The 17,022-nt window shown below is 33.6% G+C and overlaps 1 protein-coding gene across 1 annotated transcript; it reads left to right on the top strand.

Moving 5' to 3' along the window:
• Positions 1-115: 115 nt before the first annotated feature.
• LOC119835217 (kinesin heavy chain) lies at positions 116-16,042 on the top strand. Its single transcript, XM_038359919.1, has 19 exons — positions 116-443; positions 1,966-2,137; positions 2,219-2,362; positions 2,450-2,593; positions 2,736-2,860; positions 2,934-3,187; positions 3,267-3,375; positions 3,507-3,641; positions 4,958-5,130; positions 7,432-7,621; positions 7,925-8,215; positions 8,600-8,761; positions 9,034-9,200; positions 9,498-9,599; positions 11,742-11,859; positions 12,123-12,350; positions 12,690-12,804; positions 13,007-13,114; positions 13,536-16,042. The coding sequence occupies exons 1-19, from the start codon at positions 297-299 to the stop codon at positions 13,544-13,546; spliced, it is 2,895 nt and encodes a 964-aa protein (XP_038215847.1). The 5' UTR covers positions 116-296; the 3' UTR covers positions 13,547-16,042.
• The last annotated feature ends 980 nt before the right edge of the window (positions 16,043-17,022 follow it).

Genomic DNA, 17,022 nt, shown 5'->3' with positions numbered 1-17,022 from the left:
TCAGAAAAAGCAAATGGTTATGAACGCATCTTTTATACATAAGTTTGTGGGTAGTTGGCGACGAATCGATTTCTTCCTTTATGTTGGCAGTACTTCATGGCCAGCCAATAGAATAACAATTTCAGGCCTTTCTTCTTCAGAGAATATGGCCGACATTTAGGTACTGCTGTCATGAAGATTTCCCAGTGACAAATTTTAACTTTGTAGTTCTTCATGCACGGTTTTATGTTCCATTAACGTTTTATTTTTTGTAATTCCGTAGACCGTATTTAGTGTAAGCTTAATTGTTGTAAAATATGGCGGCTGATCGTGAAATAGCTGCTGAAGACAGCATTAGAGTCGTATGCCGATTTCGGCCCCTCAATGACTCTGAAGAAAAAGCTGGTTCAAAATTTATTGTGAAATTTCCTTCAGGGCCCGATGACAACTGCATTTCTATAGGGGTGAGTAAAAAATTTTATGCGTGCATCAATATTGACTTCCTCTATCATCGCCCTAATTTAGACCATGATGACTAATACTTTACGGCTGGTGTTCACCTGCTACGAAATGGCCTTTCTTTTTTATTCCGCTTGGTTGACTATGATCGCAATAGTGAAAATTTGAAGATTCCCGATGTGTTTGACGCAATATTGGAGTGAGAATCCTTTTCTGTCGAAAATCAATACAAATAGTTTTCCGACCTTGACCTGAGAATTCTTAGGATTGTAAGCCTTTAAATAATTTGTCCATTGTTTACTTTATGTTTTAAAAACAAACAATAATCTTAAATCCATTATTCCGAAAACAGTAAATGATTTAAAATTATTTATATTTTTGTATGTATGTATGTTATTATTTTTTTAATATTATTTGAAGTGCATAAAACAAATAGAATTTTCATTTTATACTGTATGTGTTTAATTTCTGCCAAGTCTACACCAACTGATCTTATATAATTTATTAAAAAAAATATGCTTATTCAAATTTAGATATCCTTAATGTATTATTATAATTATAATATTCACTAAATACTGGTATATTGGAAATCATAATATAGCAATATTTCCTTATTATACATATTGAATATTTCTATCACCATGAATATAGACACCTACTTTTCTTATAAGAATTCTTGTAGTGCTAATTGTAAAAGCTTCTTTTATATGTATAATTATATCAATTACCACATTATTTTGTTTTTATAACTTTAGTTTGTAGTGCTTAATTAACTTTTTAGATTTAATTAATTGATTTTGTATCATTTTTCCTTTTTGATGATAATATAAATATATTATGTATGAATAATATTATATGGTCTTGATTATGTAAGAAATTGGTAAAAAATCTATATGTAATTGTAAAAATTAAATATAGATTAAATTGATCTCAAAATATTAATCTCATATGTATTATGACATCTTTTATATTTGTATATCATCATCAGCCCATACATATTCCCGCTGCTGGGACACAGGCCTCCTATGATATATAAATATAATCCAGCACACTGGCCAAGTGCGGGTTGGCAGATGTCACATGTTGTCATACTTTTGATTCTTGGACATGCAGATTTCTTCTCTATGTTTTCCTTCACTGTTTAAAGCAGTGGTGATGTTATCCACATGTGCAGATAAAATGAAAAATCAATTTATTTCCTGCATGCTCGCCTAGTCTTGATCCCCAATATCGGTTTTGAACCCGAGGTTCTCACCACTGAACCGCCACTGCTTTTTATGGCTTTATTTGTATATAGTCAATCAAAAAAGGGTAATAGGAAACATTTTTAATAAACACATTTTTTATAGAATGTCAATAAACATTTATTTGATTTTAGTGTTTTAAATGTATTGCAATTAAAGAATATAATTATTAGGATATTTTTTCCAATTACCCCTGTTGGACCTAAATAAAGAATGATCATAATATATAGGTAAAATTTTCATGCCAATTATTTACTATTTCTTTTTAATTTATTTGTTTTAGGGTAAAGTGTATTTGTTTGACAAAGTATTTAAGCCTAATGCAACACAAGAGAAAGTATACAATGAGGCTGCAAAAAGCATTGTATCAGATGTGCTTGCTGGATATAATGGTACTATATTTGCCTATGGACAGACTAGTTCCGGAAAGACTCACACAATGGAAGGTGTCATCGGTATGTCTGGTTACAACAAATTGGAAATAACATCCAGGCCGAAAATGTGTATAAAATACTAAACAAACATTAATTTCACAGGGGATCCAGGAAAACAGGGTATTATACCACGGATAGTCAATGATATATTCAATCACATCTATGCAATGGAAGAAAATCTTGAGTTCCACATAAAAGTTTCATATTTTGAAATTTACATGGACAAAATCAGAGATTTATTAGATGGTAATTAATAACTACAATATTAGCATATAAAATTAATAAATGTTTTTTTTAATGAATTACATATAATGTTGAGCTTTCTTTTCATAGTGTCAAAGGTGAACCTCAGTGTACATGAAGATAAAAACAGAGTCCCATTTGTAAAAGGTGCTACAGAAAGATTTGTGTCAAGTCCAGAAGAAGTATTTGAAGTAATAGAAGAAGGAAAATCAAATAGACATATTGCAGTAACAAGTGAGTTTTAATCTTTACAAACTTTTATATTACTTAAGTAAATTTTAAATTATTGCTGTTATTCTTATATCTTTCTGCATTTAATTTTAGATTAGAGTAAACCAAATTTTTGTAAAATTGGTTTTATTTTTTATGCTTACAGACATGAACGAACACTCATCTAGATCTCATTCAGTCTTCCTGATTAATGTTAAACAAGAAAACTTAGAAAATCAAAAGAAATTGTCAGGAAAACTATATCTTGTGGACTTGGCGGGTTCAGAAAAGGTAAGGTATCAAGATAAATGCTATACATTTTAGGGTGTTCTATATAATGGTTACTAATAAATATGTTTTATAGGTGTCTAAAACTGGTGCTGAAGGTACTGTGCTTGATGAAGCCAAAAATATTAACAAATCATTATCAGCATTGGGTAATGTTATATCTGCACTTGCCGATGGCAACAAATCCCACATTCCCTACAGAGATTCCAAACTGACTCGTATCCTCCAAGAGTCACTTGGTGGTAATGCTAGAACCACTATTGTCATTTGCTGTTCACCAGCATCCTTCAACGAGAGTGAAACTAAGAGTACATTGGACTTTGGTAAGAGGTAAGGAAAGCAAAAAATAGTCTTATGTTAGTTAAAATGACTTTTAATGACTATAATTAATTTACTCAATCTTTAACAGAGCGAAAACAGTCAAGAATGTTGTGTGTGTCAATGAGGAACTCACAGCAGAGGAATGGAAACGTCGCTATGAGAGGGAGAAGGAGAAGGTTGCTAGACTCAAAGGAAAGGTCAGTTTTCAACATATTACGTCTGTTTTTATTTGTAGAACATTTATAACTATTTTTTTTTATCATATATATTGCCATTATTTAAATTTCTTGACTTGATCATTTTTTACTAATTCATTTTCCTTTAATAGGTTGAGAAATTGGAGGCTGAAGTTAATCGTTGGAGGTCTGGAGAAACTGTACGGCCTGAAGAGCAAGTCAACCTGGTTGAGATTGATGCTGCCACTCCAGTTACATCATTCATCGAAGAGAAACCCCCAGTTGCAGTAAGTCTATTCAAATACTAGTGACTAATACTCATTTTATGCATGCACTCCCACTCAATCTGTTACTCATTAATGTTATATTCTATGTGTAATTATTCTTTATATATTGAAGTCTTTTTGTCTGTAAATCTGCATTTTAATTATGGTTGATGATCTATGATTATCACTATGTGGGTTTGAAATCACTGCTCAGTTTTGAAAGTAAATATCATCCATCTCATCAATAACAAGTTAAAAATAGAAAATGTCTATTTTATCAGTTTCTGTAAATCAATTTATTTAATATTAATACATAGTGAATCTGATTAAATCAATAGATTAAAAAGTTAGATACAGAAAATAAATATTTCAAAGATGAAATATAGATCAAAAACACTTCGTAAGCTGCTACATGATGAGTCAGTATGTGGTTGTTAAAACCAGACGTAATATTCTAATCATTCCATTTGAACAAGTGGATTACTCAGTTCATTTTTGCTGTACTTTGCAGTGTATAATTCAATAATTGACTGTATACGCTGTATGTTATGTTCAAGAAAATTATTTGAATAAGGCCATAATTTGTATTAATAAATTTTATCCTAATATTATTATACTAAGTATATTTAAATTTAGGGGTGTCTATGGTTGTAAATAGCACTTTTCGTTCCTTTGTATAAATAAAAACATCCTATGATAACATTTACATTCTACAATATAATCTGAATCATACAATTTTTATATCTATAGCCCATGCAGATACTCTTCATAAGTTATCATAATACCTTGCAAATAGATATAAGACTATAGTTAATCTGACATTGAGACGCAGATCGCCCAAGCTTTGTCGGGTTTTACTAGAAATTATAAAAAAAGTACGGCCGAGTACGGCCCCTCCGGCCCCCTCCATTCCTGCGACAGCCCAAGCCGAGGTTCGCGGTCCCCGACGAGGGGGGACACCCTTGAACGTGTCGCTACCAGGGTGAACCCTCAGTTCACCCACGCGTCCGTGCTAAAATGCAGTAGCCCTTCAGGCTAGCATCGAGTATCACCACAAAAAAAAAATAATGTAGTATTCTGCTGGTAAAGAAATTTCCAATATCTGTTACAAACATATAAGTTGTTGTAATATTGTAAAAAAAAAACATTTTTTGTACATCAAAGAATAAAAAAAAACACTAAAGAGGACAACAGGCGGTCTTATCGCTAATGCAGTAATCTCTTCCAGACAACCTAGTGGTCGGGAAGACGCTGTAATAATTTAATGTATGGGCAAGATATGTATAGGTGATTGAAGAAAAAATTGCTCACTATGTCTTTGTTACGTTATTGTATAGCCTGTCCCCGTGGCGGTTTCGAGCGCAGTGGAAGACGCAGCGATGCAGGGCAAGCTCGAAGCCCTATACCAGCAGCTGGATGACAAAGACGAGGAGATCAACCAGCACTCGCAGCTGGTTGAGAAGCTGAAGGAACAGATGATGGAGCAGGAGGAACTCATCGCTTGCACAAGGTATTTATTTGCTTTATAAACTGTGCTTATTTGGTTATTTTATTATAATTTTGGAACAGATCTGAAGACAAGAGATGTGATATGCTTATGCAATATAAGTAGTAGTAGGTGGCTTCCATTTTTCTCTATTTTCTCGATAAGTATAAGTTCACTTTAGTAGTACGAGAAGTTGAAATTTCTTTAAAGACAACGTCGCGGCAGAAACTAGCGTACAATAATATAATCCTTAACGGTTATGTAATAAACAAATAAACATCGAAGGAATTGCACGCGTATTCCACGCCGCGGCTTATTACAGTTTCCGTTGTACATAAATATAAACCATCGTAACAATGTCAGTCATGCAAAATTTCTGTACTGATATACGAAAGATGGTATTCAATTAGAACATACAAATTGTAATACTTAGAAGGATATAATATACATTTGTCGGTAGTCAGAGCAGTCTATGCAATTATAATAAAACAGTAAACAGACCATTTCTGTTCATTAAACATTTTCTAATATGAGTAATAGACCACATAGTATTTTTCTGTTTGTCTCTTTTTATGTTCGTCTATCACGTAGAAACCATTGGGCAGATTTTGACATTTTGTTAGTTCAACTAAGGGCTATCCATACACCGTTACCAGGGGATTAAAAAAAGTTGTAATAAAATAGAGGTTCTAAATAAGTTATTTTGCTAAAATATGATGTAATTGACTAGATACATGCATCTAAAGTCGTAAAAATTTTTATACTGCCTCTTTTTCCAATAAACAACGAAAAAAATTAGGTACTCAATAAAAAAAACTGGGTGAAGCTAGTAATTTAATAATTTAGTGCCATGTTTACATATGACATTATTTAAAAATGAATTTTACCATCATACCACAACCCACCCCGACATCATGTAATTATATAATATTTTTAAGACAAATTCAATAATAAATTTACTTCATGTGTTTAGAACATATTACATAGATCTCTTAAATTATATAAGACAAGCATTTCGCCCGCGTACTAAAGGAAATGTCAGTCTCAGGGTTTTATATCATAGTCCTGTTCCTGTGGGTTTTCCCAGATAAAAACTATTCTTTGTCCTATCTCTGGTCTCAAACTATCTCGGCACCAAGTTTAATCCGTTCTGCTTTAGACATGAATAAACAAAGAGACACACAGTTACTTTCCCATAAATAATATTATTGGGATGAATATAAACTCTAATGCTCTCTCTATTTGTACATGCCAATATTATTGACTTATTAATGCATGATGGCCAATTAATTATGGACTGTGCTATGACATGATTATGAGTTACTGACTATGACTTAAAAAACTTAGAACATGCAGTGTTAATAATGGCTTTTGTACACGTAATTGATACCACTCTACTTGGCTTATATCCAGCATACGTTGTTTTTACCGTAAAAATAAGGAGTAATGTTAGAATGAGTTATCATCATGCTAGTCACAAGTAATTATTAATTTCAATTTCTATGTAACAACGCTTAGAACATTGTTTTTTGTTATATTTCTAATAAGGCTAGGCAATAAATAAGACATAATGTTTCATTAAAATTTTTCACGTGAATGCACATCAACGCTAATGCTTATTGTAGCAATAAATTTTAAATAAAAACCGCAAATTGCATCATTTGCCGATAACATGTCATGATGATAATCTGGATTATAAACACCGAAAATTCGAACCATAATTTCATTAAAGTAATTATAGGAGAAAATAATAATGCGTAATCAATTGATAAAATATATTAATTATTGACTAATATCACATAAATAAAGTTAACAGTATATTACTGTTAACTTTATTTACTTACTCATTATCACTCCTCTCCTCCGCTCCTTACTCATTATATTATATCTAAAACCTTAATTTTTGCTCACCCACCTCTTCTCTCCTATTATTTATATTGTAGACTGGAAGAGATCGCTACCTAGCGATAAGACCGCCATTTGTGCATATTTTTTGTTTGTGTTTATCTATGTTTTCCTGTAAATTTTTTTGTCCAATAAAGTATTATCTATCTATCTATTATATCGTGAATTAATTGCGTAAGTGAATAACTTCATTCATATCTTGGGGATGTATTGTTTATGATTAAACAAATCTTTGTAAACAAATTATGCGGATAATAATTTTGTTTGATGATACGTGTCACTTGCCATGTTTAATATTTGGAAATTGTATCAATATTAACATTCTAACCACTTAATTTGTTATTGCTAAGACGGAATGATTTTTAAGTTTTTCAAAGTTTTAAGAGAGTCGCACTATACAAACATAATTTTTCCATAAAGACGCGACTTCGAAGCGTTGCAAGGTGACATGAACCGTATCCAGCAAGAGAACGAGGCAGCTAAGGAGGAGGTGAAGGAAGTGTTGCAGGCGCTGGAGGAGCTCGCCGTCAACTACGATCAGAAGTCGCAGGAGGTGGACAGCAAGAGCCGCGAGTGTGACCAGCTCTCGGAAGACTTGCAGTCTAAACAGGTCTGTTAATATATACTGAAATTCATGGGTAATGCTGCTTTATATTGGTTGTTTACTCTTACAACTACTCTGTTCCTTTATGTCAACTGACTTATATGACAAAGTGAAAAGCTGGTTGATTTGTTCAATCTGTTGTTAAATATGGAATTGAAGAAATATAGTATGCATAGTGACATTTTTTATATTACAATAATAAGACATAGATTACATAAAAAAAACATATCTTATGGAAAAATTTAGTTGCACAGTAGTGAAGTAATTACGGGGGAGGAAAGAGTTTCACCCATTTGTCTCTGTTGTCAGAGTGCCTTGACAACAGCAACAGCCGAACTGCAGCAGCTACGCGATCTCTCAGCCCATCAACGTAAACGCATCGCGGAACTTCTCACCAACCTCCTACGGGATCTGTCCGAAATCGGAGCGGCCGTGGGTGGATCGGAACTCGACTTCAAACTCAACGTGGACACTGTCGGCAAACTGGAGGAGGAGTTCACTGTGGCGAGACTGCACATTAGCAAAATGAAGAGTGAGGTTAAAAATATTGTGCAACGCTGCCACTCGCTCGAAACTGCTAATATCGACGCTAACCAGAAGGTCAGTACATTCAGTTATTAATTACCATTGCAACATGCAATAGCGATTATTGTAATTGATTTGCTTGGTCCACCTTTCTTTGTGATTGTCTGAATTTTTTCTTATGAGGAATTTTTAATCTTTTTATTGTTTTCGGAGGCAGATATATATGATAGGAATAGAGAAAATTATAATATGCAATGAAATGTAAATTCAAAGCATAACATTACTTGATAATAGGACTCGACATGCTTCTTCATTCAACGATACAAAGCCACGCGACGGCTTAATCGATAATGTTTATTTTTGGCTGACATCTCCGAAAAAAGCATATGTTTACGGTACACTTTATTGTTTGTGTCCCGTTCTATAAGTTTTATTTTTTATTATTTTTTTTTTATTTAGATCGAAGAGTACGAGCGCTCCTTGGGCGAATGTCGTCTCCTCATCTCCCAGCATGAGGCCCGCTGTGCGTCGCTCGCCGAATCGATGCGTGAGGCTGAAAATAAGAAACGACAGCTTGAAGAGGCTGCCGACGCTTTGCGAGAGGAATGTGCTCGTTTGCAGGTAAAATACATTCCATTGATATAATAGCAGTATTACAGAGGAGGTACTTCTTTCTTTAATTTATTACAACTTATTTTTATAGTTTAGTTGAATTTTTTTGTTCAATTACATTCATTTTAATTTTTATATATAATTAACTATTTTATAGGGATTGATTAAAATGTATCATATGTATGAAAATATGTATCTATTATTGTATTATGGCCATATGCACCACGAACATAAAACAGTAAGAATGATTGATAATGAAGCAACAAATCGTTTGCGCGCAGGCGGCGGAGCGCGTGCAGCTGGCGGCGGCGGAGCAGCGCGCCGACTCGCAGGTGCGCGCGGCGCTGGAGGCGCAGCTGGAGCAGCTGCGTGCCTCGCACGCCACGCAGCTGGCCGCGCTGCGCGACGAGCTCGCCGCGCTGCAGCGCCAGCACCAGGAGCTCAAGGAGTCAGTACACCATCTGCTCATTATTTCTTACGTCCTGTACCAAATTTCAACGAAAATATATGGATCCAGTTCTATTTCCTGGGTTTCGTGAATTTGAAGCTGCGAGTGTTGTTATATAAATTAACTTATTAGTGCTGGTATATATGTTTAAAAGTTGCTTGTTTTAACATTTAATGGGAGATGGCGAGATTTGGGGAGATTTCAAGTGATTATAATATTATTTTGTATAACTTCATACTGGATAATTATAGAATCAGTTTGTATTTCTTTCAATAATGGTAATTAAATTGTCAACAGTACGTACCAAGAGTTGACGCTGGCCAGACAGCAACTGCAGGACGACTACGAGAAGTTGAAGCGCGAGGAGGCCGACAAGTCCGCCAAGCTCAAGGAACTCATGTTAGTGTCACGATCACCGCGCCGTAATCTAGACAAGGCTGAAAAGGAGGTCGCCAACCAGCAAATGCTGCTCAAGGACGACTTCCGAGACTTTATCATGTCCCCGAAGAGGGACAAGATGGGTTTCCATTACGACATGGGCCTAGATATCGAAAAGGCTTCGGCCAGGGAGGAAAAGTCGCTCTCGGCAATCTCTAAAGTCCCCCGCCATACTTGCAACATCCATCCCCTCCAGTTACATCTACTTATATCCGTCACCATGATACTCCTTACCCACCGATACCCACAAATTGTTGTTTTGGTTTAAGCTCGATGGCTTGTTTTCTGTGATAATATCATGGGTCTCTTAACATTTCACTTTACATTTATTTAACATTTACATTGTTTATTGAGGACTCTACTGCAATCTTGGCTTATTTAAAAGAGATCCATGAACACCATGTTTAACTCATTGACGCTTTCTCTCCCGTCACGACTGTCTTATATTGAATCGGCAATAACACAAATTAGTTTAATAGAAAATGCATGTGAGACAGTTGCGGACGGGTGTAACGTAACATTATTTTAAGAATACTAATTTCTATTTTTTTACGCATTTTGATCGCTTCGCTTTGAAGTTCGTCGTGAGTCATAAATCTAGTCGGACAAATAAATTATAAAGATTATTTATCAAGTAAAATGCTTAACGTAGTTGTATTATTAATTAGCATGTTTGATTTTTGTTGTTTGTTATTGTAACTAAAGCATGGAGAAAGTATAAAATGATAAAAAATAAGTAGATATAAATATTGGTTCATTAGGCGTAAATGTTTGAAAGTAGGCTCGTTGTTATCGTTATTTAAATGTTTTCCAAACAGTGGTTGTCCTTTGAAGAAACATTCGTCTTTTAGCGAAATATTTCTTGTTGTAATTACTATTAGTCATTATAAACGCTTTACGTTTTAAAGGAAAATCGAATAAATACTATTTCCTCGAATAATATATTAAGAGAAATTTTGAGAGAACTCGAAATGCACAAAAAACGGTGTACAGAGTTTAAAACTATTAATGAGTTATACTTCTTGAGATTTTGTAAATAATACGTATGTAAATAATATCAAACATAATATTATGTACAGAGATTTCTAATTAGAATATTTTTAATAAAATATTTTTCTACCACATGTGGCGACCATCAGTTTTAACACTTCATTTAGATATACTTAGGTTTTATTTTTATCAAACCAAAGATTAAAATATAGTTTTGTAGTTAGGATTATATAGTTACTCTCATATTTTTTGAAGTATTAGTGAAACGAGGACAAGAATACTTAACCCTCATAGATGAATAGAGTAAGAAACCCTAGAGATAATTAAATGAAGAGTGCATTTATAAGCATTTCCAATCGTAATAGGCCATTCCAAGTACTGCATTTACATAACTTTTATTTTTACCATAGTGCATGATCATTTCATCCATTCCAACGATTTCTCCACGCCTTTTGTATTTAAATTGCATTTATGTTGTTCCTAGAATCCATATCACTTCCTTAGTCTGCACTCAAATGCCGAAGAGTGATTGTTGCCTCGATATTTACAAGTTGGGAATTTGTGCAAATGATAGAAAAAATTATTATTGGCGTATTATTTATAAGTTTGCACAAAGTTTCGGCTTTTTAACGATGTAGTTAATGACAATTTAATCTAGAAAAATATGAAACACCAAAGTCGTCGTACAATAACTTCTAGATTCGATTGTTCACGTTATGATTAATCATTACAATAAACTGACTTGTGATACAAATATTTATACAAACAATAATCTTAGTTGGTGTAAGTAAAAATTACATGTAGTGCAAGGTCTTGTAACGCCTCGCTTTTTTATATTTTTTAAGTTATCATTTTATTCCGCACGTATCCCATTCATATTCATACTGCCGGGGGTTGGCATTTTCTGAGAAAATGGCCTAAGAGCGATACGTGACATAATATGGATGGGTGCGTGCAGGAAGATATCTCACTTTGCAGGTAAATTTTATCATTTTTAAACAAACTGTAATAAAATACAACAAAATAAAGTAACAGTAGCATTGTTTCATTCAAAAAATCATAGAATAACCTAGCATGTTTTGCGTAATGTTAAAACGAAATTTCATCTCACAGTCAAAGCGTGGAACGACGCGAACAAGCTCGCGCCGATCTCAAAGGACTGGAAGACACTGTGGCTAAGGAGTTGCAGACATTGCACAACCTACGAAAGCTATTTGTACAAGACTTGCAGGTAAGATTTATTTATAACAAAGGTATTTTAATTAACTTTTTATATTAGCTGTCCAATATCCATGTTTGAAAAATAGTAATCCACGGAATATGAAGATCAAATATATATTTTAAAGCAAATAATTTTTTTTTTAATAAGCTTTAGAAAAAAGTGTTCATGAGTCTTTCCACTACTTCATATAATTTTTTCAATAACTTCGTGTAAATTTTAAAATGAAACCATATAACAAATTACAATTATAATATCTGCATTATAAAATCCAGGCAAGAATAAAGAAATCGACCAACTCGGAGGAGGGAGCCGAAGAGGAGGGCGGTTCCCTCGCGCAAAAGCAGAAGATCTCGTTCCTGGAGAACAATCTGGAGCAACTGACGAAGGTGCACAAGCAGCTGGTGCGCGACAACGCGGACCTGCGCTGCGAACTGCCCAAGCTGGAGAAGCGGCTGCGGGCCACCATGGAGAGGGTGAAGGCGCTCGAAACTGCTCTCAAGGTCAACAAATACATTTTTTATTCAATTCCATTCAATATGCTAGTAGTCAATAGTCAAGGTATATTGATTATGTACCATTAATATATTTTCCATCGGTTTGGATAAGTATGCTATGAGCATAATTAGCTCATTGACCAGGTTATGTTGTAATGACTATTATTGTTTAACCTAAGAATAGCGGAGGCGCTTTATGGTTATTGTAATATAAAATGCTAGCAATTAGTTTACCTTACATCTAATCGTGAAAATTATTTTATTGATATATTGTAATTTGTTTATTCATATGTTATGTATCAAAAATAATTGATGATTGTTAAAAAAATAAATTGAACACAACAGGAGGCGAAGGAGGGCGCGATGCGCGACCGCAAGCGGTACCAGTTCGAAGTGGACCGGATCAAGGAGGCCGTTCGCGCCAAGAACCTCGCGAGACGGGGCGTGCAAGCACAAATCGGTGAGCTAACAATACAGATTATATTAAAGTATGTTGCCCATATGTGCCCATATGGAAGATATTTTGTACGGATTGTTGGTGGTTTTATCAAGTATTATGGTGTGAAACATGATGCTATTAGCATTTTAATTGCTTCGTATGAAATTAAATGTGTAGACAGTAACTTGTATACATGTAACATATAACTAAACTCGTGTTCCAGCGAAACCGATTCGAGCCGGCGGCGGGCACCTGGTGGGCGGCGGCGGCGTGGTGCGGCCCGCGCCCGCGCAGGACATGAAGAGGAAGTCCATCATTGTCGGCGCCCGGGGTGAGGCTCGTGCGCACTTTCTATGAATATATACGTAATGTGTACTATGCGATTCAGCTGAGAATAGACAAGCCAGTTTGTGACGTTATACGTGTTAATTTTAACGAATGGATTACCTAAGTTAAGAAATTACGTTTGTGTTTAAATTTGACTCATGCAAAAGGGATTTCCAAGTTTAAAAGTATTTTTCTAATAACATTTGACACGAAATTGATATGAAAGGCCATTGACTTTCCTTTTGATGAATCACATAGTATGGATATTTAGGAGGTATCTGTATATGTAATTTTTATTATAGATATATTTTCATATTATTAATTTAAGATGAAATCTGCTTTGATTCGGTTGAGTAAAGTATTTTTTAGTTTTTAATGAACCACTTCAATGGAGAGAAATTAATATTAATTTTACAAATTTTCAGATGAGAGTTGAAGAGATAGCCGTTGCTTCATAAAGAATCTAAAGTGAAAATTCATAGATGTATTTTTAAATAAGGCGGCAAAATCATTCTTGAAAAAAATAAAATTATTCTACTTACGTATTTATCAAAAGCCTAATAAGTAAGCTACACAACAAAAAAATAACAAAAATATAGTAGTACTCATAAGGCTTAACATTTTGAGCTATTTAATCTTAATGTTAATAAGTGCACATGTTTAGAAATGGTTATAAGCTTCTCGCAAGTTTTCCATAATCCCATACTCATGTCGACAATTACAAAAGGTTATTACCTAAATGTGACGAATAAACTGTTGTGCAGAAACTTTGCATCAGTAATTCCAGAGAACTCTTAACTTTGTTTAAAGTATTACTTTTCTTCTGACTCGCGTCATCTTAAGCATTTTAGAAAAAAGATTCTATTGAAAATTTTATGAAATGACAAGTATTATATTTAGTTCCAATTAATCGCCTCTGTGCTAAATGAAATATTCTTAACTTAAGGAGTATCTTTTGGGAAGGAATGTTATAAGGTTTCATAAAAACGTCAGTACAAAGATACCGAGCCAGTTATCGACCAGTGGGGAACGACAAACGTGTATTCCATTTCTTCCCTTGAGATACAATTTGATCTATGTACCAGTATCTGAGAGGAACTGCTATGAGTTGTTTCAGAGACTCGCATGTGCTACCGCACAAAGAAAAAAAACTTAAAAATGAAATAAAAAAGGATTTTCGTTTAAAGTCATGTCTGTTGTGGCAAGTGTGGTGGCAAATGCATAACCCAGAGTGCATATTCAATGTGTAGTTCTAGTGTAAGCTTCTTTAATATATATTTTTATATATTGTGATAAGCGTTGTTATGCCGACATGTGAGCATTTAATAAGTTAACGAAACGAAGTATAAAACCGGTGAAATGGGTGATAACGCATCGACCGCGACTATTCAACAAACACGTACACGTATTACGCGCACAAATAAAGAATGGGAACGGATACAATCATTTACGTGTCTTTGTCGACTCACTCTAGTCACAATGTTGGGTACCAACTCGCGAAGCGCCTTTGAATGCGCCAACTTATACTCTTTAATCACATTTATTATACAGTTTGGGTAAAACAACATTTATTTCCAATGACTATTATATATCGGCTTACATTCTTTATTGATGCGAGTGATACAAAGATAACGAGCGTGTGTACCTAGGCGACTTGCTGCCATGAGCAAGTTCTCGGCCTCTAGGTTACGAACTGCGCCACAGAGCACGACACTTTAGTGGGCGATTTTTGTATTCCTGCGACGAATATGAAAATCACTTTCAACTAAAACATTTCATTTGTAACTTGATAAAATAAAGTAATCATAATCTCATAGACAGTTTTTGCAAATTACTAGTTATCATCCATGACACCTCTATATATACTAATCTTCAATACTGCGTCGTACATTTTCGCTTGTGAGCTGTGATGTTTTGTAGAAGGATTATCCGTATCGCGTGTTTCGGTGGTTAACAGTAGTCGTTTAAAAAACTCTTTCAAATAGGGCTTACGTTGAAGTAGATAGCACTTACAGTCTTAAAATTGCCAATAGTCGTACTACAATCTATGTATGCTTATGAATTACAATAAATGTGTTTAAAGTTTTTATTATGAATTGGTTTAGACGCCTGCGATTTGGTTAAAGTTCTCTATTTGCTTTTAAGATTCATTAGCTTCTTAGTAGATCTGTAACTTATGTAAGTACTTATGAAATAATCACGTCACGCAGTCTGAGGGTTCTTACGAAGCGAAACGACGCGAAGTGCCCGCGCTGCGTCCCATTGGGAGTTATGGAACTATGGTCGACACATGTTCAGAAAACCAAAGATCAATCACAATCATTAGATTTATTGTCCCGAGATTATTACTTACCAACTGAAATTTAATGTAAGTCCACGTTTTTTGCTGAAAGGTTCCAAAGCTCCTTAATGCGTTGCAATACATTTATATTATTTAGGTGTAAAGTTTTAGTAAATTATTTCATACTTAAGTTAGATACTTGATTTTATTATATTTTATTTATTTTACTACATAAACCTAAATTATGTCGTTTTTTTCACTTTTGAAGTGTTGAACGTTTTTTTACATACCTCTATTTACAATGTTTTATAATCATGATCAAAACGCATATTCCTACACTCGAAACTTGTTTTTAACATCAACAAAGATGCATTCCGTGTGGAAAGCAGTTATCTTTGTTGTAAGTTATCTTTTGTTATAATATGTAGAGAAATAAGAGGCTATCCTCGGTTTCCATCGCCGATGCATCGACAGCTCAAACAGGGCGCGAGCCGCGCGGGCGAACCCCCAACCGAAAGGCTTGCCTTGCACCAAGTGATTTAGTTTATATCGACATCTTTTGTATGATGTATTTGATATATAGGAAATTCTCAAAACGAGTGTTTTCTTGATTTTTATTTATTATAAAAATAAAATATGAATTTAATTTGCTACAGTGTTTTTTATTTTGCTTAGTCTAAATATTCATACATCGAAAAATAATGTGAATAAAAATTTATACTTGCTGGAAAAGAGTAATACATTTTTCAATCATTTCCGTGTCTGTCACCATATATGCAGGCTACTATTAAAATCTAACTAGTTAATATTTTCCAAAAAAATTCACCGCAGAGAGTAAAGCAGGGCGAATGTCCTTTTACAATAAATCAAAATACCAATACTATTTCGGAAAATAGCTCAAAGAATCATGTAAGTTATGGCTCTTTCAATTAAGAAGGAATTCATTGCATTTTTCACAGAAATATTATATAATAATCGCAAATAATTAATCTAAAATTCATATTCTGTTATCATGTTTTCAATTCTAAACAATATACAGGGTTTTTAAAATAAAACGCAATATATTAATTTGTATTTATTTAGTTTTTGGCTACTAGAAATACAGAAATACATTTTACAATTATTAAAATAATAAATTGTCATTATATTAACCTACTTTTAATTTAAATAACAATGTGGAATTTGATTTAAGAAAAATAATTCAGTATTTATATATGTTTACACAATAACCTATTAGATACTAAAGCTAATTTAAGGCTATCGTTTAGATCCAGTTAATGTGATATGATGACAATAGATTGTACTGAATAAGGTTTTTCTGTTCTTCATAATTATTATTTTCAACATTTTATAATTAACAACAACAAAATTAATCATACCTTACTATACTAATTTGAAAACCATAAAAATATTAATCAGTTAAAACATACAAACACAATTCATTCAGGTTCAGGACTAGTATTACGCTAAAATAAATATTTCTTTACAGCAATGAATTTTCATTATATGACGATAACATTTTATCACAGCTTTTATATAAATAGATACCTTCTTAATAACATATTAGGTACTCGTGTAAGGAATTCAATAACATCACAGAAAATTATCTGTGTAGGAATTGTTTTTAATTA

This window comes from Zerene cesonia, chromosome 20 (assembly GCF_012273895.1).
Source record: "Zerene cesonia ecotype Mississippi chromosome 20, Zerene_cesonia_1.1, whole genome shotgun sequence".
Taxonomy (NCBI): Eukaryota; Metazoa; Arthropoda; class Insecta; order Lepidoptera; family Pieridae; genus Zerene; species Zerene cesonia.
The sequence above is the reverse complement of the archived record's forward strand: the minus strand, read 5'-3'. Positions and strand labels throughout refer to the sequence as shown.